Source organism: Chelmon rostratus, chromosome 19 (genome assembly GCF_017976325.1).
Source record: "Chelmon rostratus isolate fCheRos1 chromosome 19, fCheRos1.pri, whole genome shotgun sequence".
Taxonomy (NCBI): domain Eukaryota; kingdom Metazoa; phylum Chordata; class Actinopteri; order Chaetodontiformes; family Chaetodontidae; genus Chelmon; species Chelmon rostratus.
The window spans coordinates 13,549,708-13,564,890 of record NC_055676.1 but is presented as its reverse complement, the minus strand read 5'-3'; the positions used below and the strand labels follow the sequence as shown (position 1 = coordinate 13,564,890).

Below are 15,183 nucleotides of genomic sequence, written 5' to 3'. Positions count from 1 at the left end.
TTGATGCAACTTTGGATTGGACTAAATTGGGTGGAATGGTGATGTTGTAACTGTATTATTTGGTGCATGTGGCATAAATGTAAACATTTCTTAATTTTATGTGTTTTTAAATATGGATCCCTGGAAGAGTGGCTTGCTGAAGGAAACAAGTGATGAAGAGCCAAATGAACAATAGTGATGATTTTAGTTAATGATTTTAGGCGATAAAATTAGCTGTATTGATCTATTAAGATAAACCTCACGTCTCAAGTTTGATAGATAGTCTTCTTCAAAGGCAAAAAGGACGGTGAAACAGCGTTTTAAGTGCCAGTACAACGTGATTACACCTGTGCAGGTGAGGTCGCCTTTCATGAAACAGTGCACACACCGCAAATCGCCGCATATGATGCTCTTTGTCCCAGAAGCCCATTGTATACAGCGGAGGAAACCCTGTGCCGTGAGCAGCCATCTTGGATAGACAGATCATACTTGAGTCAGGATAACCTGCATTCCTCCTCTGAACAGCTCAAGAATACAAAGCTCAAAAGACTTACTTTCTGGTAAGGACAGAAAATATGATATCCTTGAACACACTGATACACGTGGACATAATGACTGATCAACGTAGAGGCACAGATATTTAAATTATGAAACAGTTGGAACAGTTTAGCTACCCTGTGTTAGCCAGGAGTCAGCTAATTGGCAAGCTAACGACGCTAGCTAACAGATTGCTAATACTAGGTTGGTGTTTGTCGCTAGCTGCAAAGACTAGGAAATATTGTCGGTTAAGCTGTCAGAATACTGTCATAGGCGAGAAATGACTTGCTCAGCGATGACCAAACTGGGTTGACAAGCTAACTAAACTACATATCTGACGTTAACATTACCATAATCCAACCACTGCAGCTAAGATAGCTGGCAAACTAGCATGTCAAAGCTATCGCTAGTTGTCGTTAGTAGGATCTATGGTGGCTTTTCTGAATTTGTGCCCAAGCCCAGTTAGTTTTCTAACCTAGAAATACTAATAAGATAACATTGACTCGATTGTCTGTGTGGTAATAGTGGCAACCGACTTAAATGTTTTGATTTATGCGATATGTTGTCAAGATACATCCATGGATGTCAGCAAGCAGGTAACTAGCTAACGCAAACTTAGCTGTCAAAACAGCTAATCTAGGGCCGCGGTTGTTATCAGACACGATCATGTAACGACCAACCAAGTATAAGTCAGTCCTCTTCCGTTTGGTAACCCTGCTTGCTTTTTGTGTGCTGACTAACAGCAGAGAATTAACCAAATCGACGCTGTCACTTTGCCGGTTAAGCTAACTTAACGTTAAGCTAGGCACCGTTGTAGGGCAGCAAGCAGGACTCTCATATTAAAGAGTTAACAGCAGAAACTCAGCAGTTTGTTTGGATTTGTACGTACAGACCGTCTCTTTGTCTCTGATCTCTTGTATGGAAGTGATACCGTGATCAGTTCTATCCAAGGTTACACTAAAGGTTCGATAATTCCATACCTAACAGTGTGTTTAGCCTCCTCTTTGCCTTAACTTTTAACTTTTAATTTGGATAGATCTGCCTGTATCTAACATAAAATGCTGCATCATTTCTGTTTCTTGCGTCTATGCACTCAGTGTCTCAGAGGCTTAGTTTCAAATTTTGAATAATAATGATACACGTTATGTTTTATTAAAGTTCCTGAACCATACAAGTGAAGTAAAACATAAATTTGATTTGTATGCATTGCGACAGTGTGTCAGTCTCGCCTGTACATGGCGGTAATAATCTCAAATTGTTTTCAGGGCTTGAAAGGAGTCACATGATTTGAGTAGTGGGCCTCAGCATAAAGGAGACACTGTGGTTGTAGTTATGTGTCAGGATTTCCTGATAGCAACTTAGTGATTTCGGTTACTCAGAAGTCATGCATCCTCTCCTCTATGGGAAGTGGGTGTCGAGAGGTGGAAAGGCAGTGACAGTATTTCTCTGGAGAAAGATTCTGTGTGATAAAGAAGAGTAACGGAGAAGTGCTGAGGCTGCAGTCTGGTCACATTGTCTTAACTCGCCTTCTGCTTGATGGATACTCATGTGGATTATTTTTATGTAATGAGCAAAAAAAAAAAGGAAAGAAAGGAACTGAAAAAGGGAGTTTTGTATCCAATTGAACCACATTGTTTTTATGCATGTTGGGGATAACCTTTCTAATAGTTTTCTTTCCAGACCATTTAAAGTCCTGACACTGGCTATAGAGATTCCACATGAGGGTCATGTGACAGGAGGCAGTCTGGAAAAGGCCCTCAAATGTTACGGTTTCTTCTGTTTACCTCAGAAGTCAAAGCTGGGAACACCTGAGTTGATCGCATTCCAGTACAACAAGGATAAGAACACATTATATGCAATTTTACATATACTAACACTGTAGCAGTCTGTCCTCACATAGATGTTGGACAGAACTGTGTGTATGACTGATTAATTTGGACATAAATTAGACAGAAGTGCTAACAAACAGTCCAACTAAAGGGGGCGGTCCAGTTTGAAACTTGCTCAGTGCAACATCTTTTACTTCCTTAACTAATATATGTCAATCTGTATGGAAGCGGTGTTGGTTAAAAAAGTGCCGAACTTAACAAAACATCAGCTGATTTAGAATTAATTAATTAATTAATGAAAACCGAAAATATATCATAGTGTCATCCTTAAAATCAGCTCAAGTATTATTGTGTAAACAAGCCTGTGTTAGTAGGTGTACTGTGGCCGTGACTGTAATATCAAAGTTAGCCATATTTTTCATAGGGTAGATATCCAGGTACTGTATATTGATCACATAGCAAGTTCATACACACTGCTTTTTGCGCCAGTTAGCTAGTTGATGGTAGCCTGAGTAATTAAATGACAACATTAAGCAGCTTCTGCTGTAATTAAAAAGTTGTTTTTCACCAGGTAATTAGAAATACGGAAACATATTTGAGTTGTCTTAGTTATCTAGTTGTGTCATCTATTATTTGTTTTTATATAATTTGTGTTTGCATCTAAGTATAGTCTTCTGTTGTGATGTTTTCAGCCATCACATTTTTATTGCTTTCCTCAGAGGGTTTTAGCTTAAGTCAGTGGAGTGTATTCATGTGCCATTACAAGGGTTCCTGACTCAACACCATTTTTTATTAAAGTAAAGGTTTTGGGGACATCTTAACCTGAATTAACCTGAACTGAGTAGCCTTGCCAGCCCTCTTCATTTCCTGTCTAATAAATTATATTCAACCACTTACTCCATTTTCTTGTGCTACTGAAAGTCCAGTCCTTTTATCAGTCTCATTTTTCAACGCTGTTTCTGGAGTTCTTTTGTTTTTACTTGTTCGCTCTATTATCATTTCTTTCTTCTTTCTCGTAGATTTTCATGTCACACCCCATCCACTTTTCTTCTGGTTGTGTCCGCATTAATCTGGCCTGTCAAACATGGCCACTGAACTGCAGATGTAGGAGGATGAACTTAACACCAGTACGAGGTTCTGATGTGGTACAGTGATTTAAGTTTCCAGGATTGTTGTTAACTGCAGCACAAGTTTCACTGAGCTGTGGATCAAAGACCAGCACTGGTTTAAGGCAGACTATCTGTGCGAGGGACATAGAAACCATCAGGAATCTGAATGATAATGCTCCTGATTGTTTAGCCTGAATTATGTACTTCTCGCATAAGTTGTACCATACAGCAGCACCTTGATTCAGAAATATAAATCAACATTTATTCTGCATTACTACAAAATAACCTTAATGTGAGGAGATTGTTTTGCAAAATGAACTTTACTGTGAAAATTTTCATGAGAAAAACTGCCTACTCTCTAAAGCAGCTTCATTGATGTCATACATGACCCGATGATTTATTTATGAACAAATCTGTGCATGTTCAAAAAGAGCATCTCCCCATAGCTGTTGAACCAGTGTATTTGTGTGAATGCATTTTTTAAATGTACTAGGAGTGGTAATATTGTAAATCTGAAAGCTTTCCCAACACGCTTTGTCTATTTGCTGTGTGGAGTGTGAACAATGAAGCATCACTAGGTATCAGATAGGTGTCAGGGCTATTTTTAGCCTAGCTCTCAGCCTATGATGCTGGAGGTGTTCTTGTGTACATGCGAGTGCCACAATGTTTACTTGCAGCATGTCCAGTGCCATCAAAATTAGCCAGTGTCCGTGTTGTATTGTATCATTATGAGAAAAGACAAAAGGGGTTGCTGCTGTAGAGAAATACTGGCTCACTGACCACAGAAGAGCTTTCCTCACCCGTATATGACAAGATGATCCATCACCTTTAACACATAGGGGTCCATGTCTGGACTTGAATCTTTATTATTTTATTTAGACTCAAAATATTTTGGTTTAGAAAAAAAAAGTGATGCAAATCAAACCCAGTCACTCTTTTTACCACAGTAGCAGCTGAGATTTCAGTCTTCAGAGTCCACATGTACACACAAAATCTCATATAAACAAAGGAGATAGCCGCACACACTCTATTGTCAAAGGATATAAAGCCACACGCTCTCTCTTCACAAGCCAAAAACTCTGCCTGCATACACCTCAACACTGCAAACAGCATTTCTGAATATCTTCACCACTGAAAGGAGTTTTTCCAAAATCTCCATTTTCAGTGACCTAATACTGCATTTGTGTATGGACGAAAGGCCAAAATGCATAGAAAAAGCCACGTTTTAGAAAGTATCGGTGTTTGGGTGAACCAGGCATTTGTAATCAGTAGAGCTCCATTTTAGTAAGAAATGCTCTCGTCATCTAGGCTGTGGTCAGCTATCCACAGTAGGCAACACACTTGATTTAATTTTCCCTCAAGCCAAGTGAACATTGGTGCAGCATGTGAAAGGTTGCCTGAGTTTAAGCTCTGAAGTATTTTTAATACATTAATGTGAATCATGCTAACTTCAGCTTTACTGATAGCTCAGACAGCTTGTACTAGGTGAATGGGTGGATAATTCCCAGCATTAAACTGAGGAATCTTGGGTTGATGTATGTAACTTGGTTAAATTGAACATCCTGGTGTATTATCTTCAGAGTACTATATTGTTGATGAGTTTCAGTACTTTTGTGGTAGTAGTAAAGTCAATATAAAATAATATAAGGTGGTAAGGAATTGTTAAAGACCATTAAGGGGTAACTGTTACAAAATGTCCTTTAATTAAGTCTGATTAGTAGTGCATTGTATTCTGGTATAAAGGATTCAGTGGAACAGATGTTTTTGTTTCCTGATGAGTACAAGTTTGTAGATGAACAATCAGGTTGACACAGGCAGTTAGGATGCTTTTACATTTTACAGGCCTAATGTCAACCATATTGTCAGTGATCACCATACCATTTTTTTCTGCATTTGTGTAAGCAGAAATATAAAGTGTGTGGGAAGTGCAGTCATACCATCGCCTGGTTAACCAGTCAAATGAAACAGTTTTAGTGTTGACTTTCATTTTTGGTTGCTTGTACAGTCTGTGCTGCGTCATTGTAATTTAAAAGGAAGTAAATCATCTCTTGTTCATGAAAAACAGGCAGATATTTCTAATGAGGCATTTAAAATTATATAATTTGGTACTAACTCAAATGGTGTAACATTCTTTACACAATGTATATGTTTTGATGTATTAATTCACTTTCGAATGGAGGTATACTGTTTATTGCTATACTTCAGTGTGCGTTGTTGAAGGATCTGGCCTTACCTTGGCTCACTTTGTTATGGTCCTCTTACTCTGATAGGATTATGGCTTTGTAGAATGACACCGTCCCTTACATGACCAGTTTAAATCCAAGCGTGTGCAGTACTTGCTGTGTTTTTATTTGCATCCAGACATGCTCAATTAGATTTTTTGTGGTTTGTTTGTTCTGATGCAAAGTGTAACTGTGTAGTGTAAATGTCTTTTGTTGTTTTTTCTTTTTTCTAACATATTTTATTCATGTAGAGAGAGAGAACCGTAATTAAATAAAAAGTACTCATGCTGATATTCAGTAATCCAGCATGCAGAATGACTGTGGTCAGTGTTGAGTTTTAGTGCTACCGTAGACCAGTTTTTGGGGAGATGGAAGAATTATTTTCTATACTCAATTGTAATCTACATTGAATTAATTAGCGTACTTGCATTACCTGAAAATAAAAGTATGAAAATCGCAGATTGCCCTTGCTGACAGGTTATATGCCTAAACTTTTCCCCCTTTTTTCTTTTTCAGAGCCACAATGGCCACTGCACCGTACAACTACTCCTACATTTTCAAATACATCATTATCGGTAAGTAAGCAATGCAACTGAGTGTTGAGGTTCTCCAGTAAGCCATGTTGATGAGCTTGTGTTTCTCTCCTCCAAAGAAAGGTCCACCTGAATCAGTTTTTTGTTTACTGAATGCTATCCCATACACTGATTGATGCCACATGTTTCAGTGTGTCTGTTATGGTCTTTGATCTTAACTAAAGTACGAGATTTTAAGAGATGTTTTCATCAGCTGAGGTACAGTAATAACAGACAAACAATTTGACTCATATCAGTAAAATTCAGAAATGTATGAGTCAAAGAAAGCCTATGACAGATTTTAAGTTGTCAGTGGGTTTTAATGTCTGATTATATCATCTAAGCTGCCTTTTCAAAACCAATTACTATACTTTAATGTCATGCTGCACTGTGCAGCTTATCAATGAACATCTTAGAATTGAGTAGAGATGCGTAATTAATTTTCAAATGGCTTTCCTCGATGACTGCTTTTGCTGACATGTTTCTTAACGTGAGGGCTCTAAGCGCACATATTGCTGTTTTTGCTTTTACATGTATTTACAGACACACACACCCGCAGCTCGGGGCTATTTATCCTCCTCTTCTGTGAAACCTAAAACGCTCTGCCTCAAAAGCCGTGTTTTCAGCAAGTGGTCACATTCCGTTCAGTTCATTAGACACTGGAACGATTATTTTCACTTTTCCATTGTCAAAAATTGTGAATGATACCAATGCAATCACACCATTCCGTCCTGTGTTTTTGTCACTCTGCTGTTGAGGTACCTAACACACTGATCTGGTACTAAGAGGTGGAGCTAGAAACACTGTAGTCCGTTGATTAGTTGAAGAGAATTAGAGGTACCAGGGTTGCCACATCGTCTGCGTACTGATATAGGATTTCCCAAACTCTGCTGTTTTTTTCTTTTTTTTTTAATTTCCCAGCAGTCTTGCTTCCTGAAGCCATTTTCCAAACACAGCTTGCCTCCTTGTAATAAACAACCACATGTCAAGAAGAAAGAGCACGAAGCATTCGATGTCCTCCGTCGTCGTCTTGTTAAAGAGTGGTAGCCTTGTGCGTAATGTGTGTTCGTAGTGAGTGTGTGGTTGAGCAAGTGAGAGAGCGGCAGAAAAGTGATGGTGAATGCGAGTGAAGCAGAAGAAAAGGTTATCAATAAGTCATACCTGGCAGTAAATGTACAGTATAGGTTACGTTGTGTCAGTTAATAAATGCTGCAGCATCTCAAGACCAAGAACAGTCTTGTTTGTTAAAGGCCAGAAGCCCCAGAAACAAGCCCACCTACATTTAACAGTACTGTCTGCGGTGGAAACATGGAACAGATCGAGGTTTAGGTACATGTATGTATGGCTTTCAAAGATACTGTACTGGTGTTTGGTGGAAATGTGACCAAAGCTACCACAAGAATGGTGAAGGCAACTTTCACAGTTCATTTTTGAAAAGTTACATTATTAAGATGTTTGGATAGGGTTGCATGTAATTTTCTAAGCTTATTGCAATTGTTCGAGCGGAGTAAAATAACCAGGGAACGCCTGAGCCTTTCTACTGCTTGGTGTTGTATCCAAATTACTCATGAAGGTTTTTCAGCATTTCCTTGTGTGAGTGTATCCCTCTGAAATATTGTCACACTTTAAACATCATGTATTCAGTCAAAAGTATTGATTTTGTCAATATTATCCAGCCCCACTACAGACAAATGTGTGTGTGTTATTGTTTGTTTACAGCACTATTATTAGAATATATATGAATATATCATGTATGAATACACAAACAGGATCAAGGCACGAAACAAACATACCATATGTTAAAATGGTCAAAAAGGTGTATTATCAAACTCCTTAGCAGAGCAGACATTATATTTAAGTCTGTCTCTCTTTTATCACTCAACATGAAATTTTAAGTATCATCGCTGACTGTCCCAGAGAGGCTGCTACATCATGCATGGGGGTAACACTGCAGGCTTGAATAGAGAATTGTTGTTCTTCTGTTATTTCCTTGGTTGACCTGAGTTTCTCTCTATGTCTCTCTCTCTCTTTTCTGTCTCTCTCTCTCCACAGGGGACATGGGGGTAGGGAAGTCATGTTTGCTTCACCAGTTCACAGAAAAGAAATGTAAGTGCTGCCCTGATTTTGACTCCTTTTCATCATTGCTTGTGCCTCGGTGTATGCCAGGTTGCCAGGTTCAATTGGAGTGCCTAAATCGCTTTAGATTTCTTTATATGCCAGAGGAAGTCGGTGGCATAGAAGTCAAGTGTGAGCTCAACAGTGAGAGACTCTTCTTCTGTGTGTGAGTCAGCTGCAGCCTCCCATTACCATTCAGCTCTGTTTTGTTTAGTTCTACTATTAACAAGCCAGATGCTGTGTTCCTCATTCACTCGCCACCATCACATCCTGCATACACACACACACACACACACACACACTGGGGTGATTTAGAAAAGGTTTTCAGTGTCAGTTTTTTAAAGAAATTTGTCGCTTTCTGGGTGTTGATACTTAAAACAACTGTGAGTGGAATGATTAAAGACTGTTTGATTATTGATGCACCTGCTGCTGCCTTACAATTGAGATGTGTGTGACACTGCACATGTTTCTTCAGATGAAAGCTTGGTAAAAAATGGTAAGGACACTCAAAGAATGAAATTGAAGATAAGCAAATGATGACCATGGAAATGCATGTCGCAACACACACACACACACACACACAAAAAAGAAGTATGAAGATTGAGGATATAAAATAGCAACAGTAAAACTAATGAACACGAAGAATCAAATTGAATTCACAGTGACCTCACTTGTTCTCCCCAGTTATGGCGGACTGCCCCCATACGATTGGCGTGGAGTTTGGCACAAGGATAATCGAGGTGAGCGGCCAGAAGATCAAGCTGCAGATTTGGGACACAGCGGGACAAGAGCGCTTCAGGGCCGTCACCCGCTCCTACTACCGCGGAGCCGCAGGGGCGCTCATGGTCTACGACATCACCAGGTAGAGGGTGTGCGCGCGTGTGCACGTGTGTGCTGGAGATACATGGTCTCAACTTTATAAGCGTGCACTATATAAAGACGTGTATAAGAGGAGGCTTAGCGGAGGCAGAAGCACTTTAAAGTGCACAGTCCTACAACCCTACAGACTTCCTCCTGAACAAACATGAACAATTTGTCCTATAGCTTGCGTCTGAATTTCTTGCCCAAACTGTTAGATGGTATCAGTGGTCTGCCAAATAAACACAGTTCAACATGTGGAATGTCTGTCCACACCACACCCAACTCAGAAACAGTGCTTAATGTTGATGTGGCCACCCACAGCTTCTGCTTGGCTAATGGACATAAATGGGAGTTAAACGTGAGTTAAGAATTATTCCCTTGAGTTGAGGTTTGATAAATGTTGTATATGGTGCAGTCTGGTTTGGTGGGCACAGTGAGTCAGTGCAGTGAACTCCAGGAGTTTTTGTGTCTGCCATAGCTTAACAAAACACAAAACATAACAAAAGCTTGACCAGATGTCAGTGCAACTGAAGCCAGTTGGTAGAACTCATTTCTACTTTGGGATAAGTTCCTCTTTTACTCGCTGACAGGATTTTCTTTTGTATTGAACTGTAATGTTGCAGAAATGGTACATTTCTTGGAAATTGGAAATTGTAGATTAGGCTGTAACATGGAACAAATGACTGAGATGTTCAGCTACAGACAGAAAGCTGTTTGGTTGAACAGGAGTTTGTATCACCTGTGAGAAACTACACTAATATCAATTTCAAATATATCTATAACCTTGCCGATTCTTCACTGTCTGTTATGATCCACTTCATACCTACCCTATTTAAATGTTGTTAACAATGTGGCTCGCAATGCGTCACTGGAGATTTGACCCCTTTAGATTTATTTCCCCTTCTCCGTGCACTTCGGCAGTAGTTGGTGTGCCAGAAACCCCTCCTCTGCCTCTATGATGTTGCCCCACTCTCATTGTTGCACCATCCTTATGATGTGGCAGCTGCAGTCTTTTCTGATCCCTCCTAAGAGATGGCAGGATGTTAAGTCTTTGCCTGTCGTCATAGTAACCTCTGTCCGTCTGTTGATGTCATGCAGGAGAAGCACGTACAACCACCTCAGCAGCTGGCTGACTGATGCCAGAAACCTCACCAACCCCAATACTGTAAGTACACAGATTAACAGCCTTTCAGTCTGAGTGCTGAAATTATTCTCTGTGTGTCTTAAACTGTTTGACCCTACACATTACACATTTCCTTCTCATGCCCACTTTTCTCTGTATATTTTCTTTTACTATGTAGTTTTCTTCCCTCCTGTGTCATCCCTCTCCCTGTTGTCACTTCCACTCCTTCTTTTCCTCTGTTTGCCCCTGTGCCATTCTCCCCTCTCCTGAGTCTGTTTGAAGCCACAGAGCCCTGTCCATTTCTTAAATTGGATTTCTTGGTAAATATGATTAGCTCCAAATCATAGTGCTCTTGTTACTGTGTTGTGTTTCTTTAATATGCCACTTCATCTTCACTTCAAGTTTTTTAATCAGAGATTGATATATATATATATATATATATATATATAGCAATTGTTTTCATTCACATGTATGGGTTTCTTGTGTAACTATGTTTAGTTTTTGCTAATTTTTATGGGCAAATATGCCCACAAGATAAACTTACGATGTTATTATGAATATTATTTTAATGATGTGTTTTTGCAGTGTTCTTTCTGTTACCTCTTTACAATTACAAAATCCTCCTCAAATGAAGCCTATTAGCCAAAGCAGTTTTTTGCTGAAATATCTTGTGTTGGCCATATGGTGGCAATGTTGTAGTCTAGTTATGGTTTCTGCTGTAAGTGTCAGCATATGTTCCTGCTTCAAGAGATGTTTATTTGGCTGCTGTTGTTTGAGATGGGGGAAACATAACAAACACATTACCAGATCATTTGACTTGACTCAGTTGTCGTCATCTGAATGAAAATAAGAGTTATGCAAGACTTCTTGTTATTTAGCAAGAGCTTCTAAAAATCAGCTCTTGCTTTTCCCATCAAGTCAGTAATTCAAAAAAGCAAGATTTAATTTGATGTAAATCTTACGATAACGTCAGTATCAAATCAGTGCTGAAGTTTGTGCATGTTCGTCATCCTGACGAAGTTTGAACCTCACAGCCATAGCACAGTGAAATGTTCACCACAACACTGATGATCATTTGTTGCTGACACAGTAAGAATAATTGTGAGAAACACTGAAATAAAGCAGACAAACTAGTTAAAAGTACATGAATAGATTATGCTAAACATGCAGCAGCTCCAGAAGAGTCTTAGGAAAGTCTCTCTGCTATAACAAGGAAGTTCATTACATTATATCAGTACATTACCGGGCTAATTGTATCACGGTTGCTTGGGGCACTGTCTAATGCGCTCAGGTGGGAGTTTCAGTTCCTCAGTGTATCTCTCAATCGATCTCTTAACAGACAAGTCCGCAGTGTAACAACTGCTTTAGGAACAGTCTTCCTACACTGCCTTCAGCCTTCTGGAGGCTCGGAAAGCACATTTCTCCCCGAGAGACTGCACTGTCACTGATTGTCTTGTTCTTCCTGTTGTGTCTCTGTATTCTCAGGTGATCATTCTCATAGGAAACAAAGCAGACCTGGAGGCCCAGAGGGACGTCACGTATGAGGAAGCAAAGCAGTTTGCTGAGGAGAACGGTGAGCCAGACACGGAGCAGCGCATGTTGGGATGACAGGAAAAAGGGGTTTTAGGTGGCGGAAATGGTTTCCCTTTACATTTCAGCACGCTGTTAGACTGTCTCACTTCAACCCTTTAAGGTTTTAACCAATCACAAGACGCTCAAAGTCTTTCTGCAAAAGCATCCTCCAAAATTGTGACCGTTCCACGCTCAATTTCACCAAAACAATATCACAGGAATCCCTACAAAATGTCCAAATATTTAGAATAAAAATGAGATTTAGCCTGTGTGTTCTTTTCAGAATGTTTATAATAGAAGCCCTTGTGGTCAACTTCTAGAGACAAAAGTGAAGATTAATATCATTTTGTATTTATGTTGCTGAGATAGAAAGTAGGAGAGGGTGACTTCAGGAAAGCTTAAGTGAGCCAGGGTAATAATCGAAAGAGGGGGTGAATAAGAACTTGGTATTTGAGGTATGTGAGCTTGAAACAATTATCTCATTGTGTCTGTTTTATGTTCTACAGGTCTGTTGTTTCTGGAAGCCAGCGCAAAAACGTAAGTCTGCACAACTTCAGCCATTCCACAGACAGCAGAACATGAAGTATCCCTTTGCTTACATTCTTTAACTCCTGATTTCTCACATTTGTGCTTATGCTCCATGTTCAGAGGTGAAAACGTTGAGGACGCCTTCCTGGAAGCTGCTAAGAAGATCTACCAGAACATTCAAGATGGCAGCCTGGACCTGAACGCCGCCGAGTCGGGGGTCCAGCACAAGCCCTCGGCCCCTCAGGGCGGACGGCTAACCAGCGAACCACAGCCCCAGAGGGAAGGCTGCGGCTGCTAATGACCAAGCAAAAAACCCCCTCGCCCTCCCTTCCTCCCTCTCCGTCTGTCCTGCCCACCCTCCCTCAACCTCCCCTCCCTCAACCTCCCCTCCCTTCCATCCACCTCCGTACGTCCATCCACCCTCCTCCCTCACTGCACCAGGAGCTGCATGAGAGCAGGGCCGTGGAGGGAAGTAACTGGGGACGGTTATCGACTTGGGCCAGACTGAGCTGGGCTGTGTGGACTACATCTCTCTCCTCCTCCTCCTACAACTCTTCCTCCTCTCTGCCTGTCTGTCTCCCTCTGTTGCCGTCTCACTCACCCTCTTTAAACTCTTGTCAGTGTGTTGTCGTCCCATAATTCTCCTCTTTCGCTCCCCTCCACCCTCCGTGCGCCATTCAGTGTAGCTCCCCTGGTCATAGAATCGTAGACGCCGCCACGCATCACACGGGTTACTGACACTTTAGATAGACGTAATGTTCATACGATAATGATAAACCAAGACTGTTTTTTTATGTTTGGTTTTATAGCTATATATGAAATGTAAACACTGCATAAAGTTTCATCCATCACTGATCAGTTCTGTCTATCGGACTTCTCAAACTCCAGACCTGTCTCCTGCATGGTTTACCAATCCAGCATTTTATCAAGACATGCGGGTGTGACATCTCACTCACTAATTTTTGTGGGATTCAAAGGCAATGAAGTAGTGTATCATGCTGCCCCACAGGTAGAGGCTCTTTAGTGTGGCGTCAAAGAATGTGTAGCCAAGTGAGCTTTTTCTGCAGGATTCACACCTGCTTGCAGCTTTTAATACTGTTTCTGCTGCTCGGTCCAAAAGGAGTTCCTTTGCCCCGACTTCTGCTCTCAGGAGAGAGAGGGGGAAACACATTTAGAAAACCAGGAATTACCACAAATTCCTTGCAGGTGATTTGAGTGTCTCCTCTGGGATATCACAGGAAGGAATATTGGGTGTTTTCCAGCTTGTCTATATATGTGTGCGCATTTCTGAGTGAGTGTGAAGAAGCTGGATGGGAGGTTTTTTTTTGACTAAGTTAAAATGAGACTTTAACAACGGGAAAAACAAAACAAAAAAACATGGCATTTCTGTTTTTGTTGGAAAGATTCATTCACATCTATTTCTTTGCACCAGCTCTCCCTCTCCTCACCCACCTGACCCCAAAACTCTCTCCCAGGTCATATCAACAGATTCTGTCTTTACCAGCATTTTCTTTGTCGTTGTTTGTTGCCTTATTATAATTAATGTTATTACTCTTTATCGTTTTTTTTCTGTACTTGCTCTCATCACACTGCTGTTGGACTCACCCCAATTCAATAAATCAACTTTTTTTTTTAGAATAATTATTGCATTTTACTGGAGATTAACAAAAAAGTACAAGTGGGGGCTTACGTGGTCAAAATATCTGTCAACAGCATGGTCTTAAGCCCACATCTCGACTATTCAGATGTAAAACAAACTGTCAACACCCCTTAAGCTCAAGTGCTGCACTGAAGAGCTGATCCGTTATTCATTTGGCCCGTTGTTCCTCTGCCTTGTATAATAACACACCAAGCAGCATGCCCCTCCCCCCGAAAAACACAGTGAAATTGTCGAAATCCAATTACGCTTTTTTCTTTTCCAAGTACAATTTTATTTTTTGTACCATAGAGTGATTCCCTGATTGGACAGCTGTATATATTGCTTCTTAACTATTGGTGATGACCTCGCTACTTGGGATTTAGAAATTTATTTGCTGGCTCTGCCAAGATCTGTACAGTTGATGTGCTAGTGGGTTGCCTGTAATTCATGCTTGGGAAATTCTGTAACATAGTTTCTATTAATAAATGTATGTAAAGGACAGACACCTAGACCCCCCCCCAACCACCCAGTCTGCACACTACTGAACCTGTTGATTGGTTGAGGGGAGAGGAAGTGGATTGAGATTATGTGCAAACTAGTATTTATGTCTGCAAACTTCGATTTCTCTCTTTTCTGTATGGAGTGGAGAACGGGGCACTTTTATGTTTATATTGTTTTTGTTTTTCCACCCCATCGTAGCTCCTCCACATGGGAGGGGCCTGCATCGCTGTCTTAACTTTTGGGGAGTGGGGATTGGTTTGTTATTGTGGGAAGTTGGTGGGCTGGGTCTTCCTTTTTCCTGTGTCCCACCTCTTTGCAGTCTGAGTGACCACTTCCTGCTTTTGTCTGTCCACAAGTACAAAAAAAAAGTACATATGTATAAATTTTTAAGGAGCTGTGCTAACATTTAAATGCGTTCTTGAGTGTATATGATTTTAAAATGTTGACATTTTGATTTTAATGACAAAATACTCTAGACAGAAAAAATAAATTATACATAACCTGTTACTGTGTGTCTGTTTTTGCTGTCTGATATTGGAAAAAAAGCTCTAATAAACAGTCTGGGAGTGAAATGGAGAACATTGTTGCTTAGGTTT

General features: G+C 40.3%; 1 protein-coding gene across 1 annotated transcript; it reads left to right on the top strand.

Annotated features, from left to right (window-relative positions):
- Positions 1-438: 438 nt before the first annotated feature.
- On the top strand, positions 439-15,092 carry rab14l (RAB14, member RAS oncogene family, like). The gene is made up of 8 exons (XM_041960875.1): positions 439-539; positions 6,193-6,251; positions 8,301-8,354; positions 9,048-9,225; positions 10,323-10,389; positions 11,833-11,920; positions 12,426-12,456; positions 12,568-15,092. Exons 2-8 carry the CDS (start codon positions 6,200-6,202, stop codon positions 12,743-12,745), a joined length of 648 nt encoding a protein of 215 aa, XP_041816809.1. The 5' UTR covers positions 439-539; positions 6,193-6,199; the 3' UTR covers positions 12,746-15,092.
- The last annotated feature ends 91 nt before the right edge of the window (positions 15,093-15,183 follow it).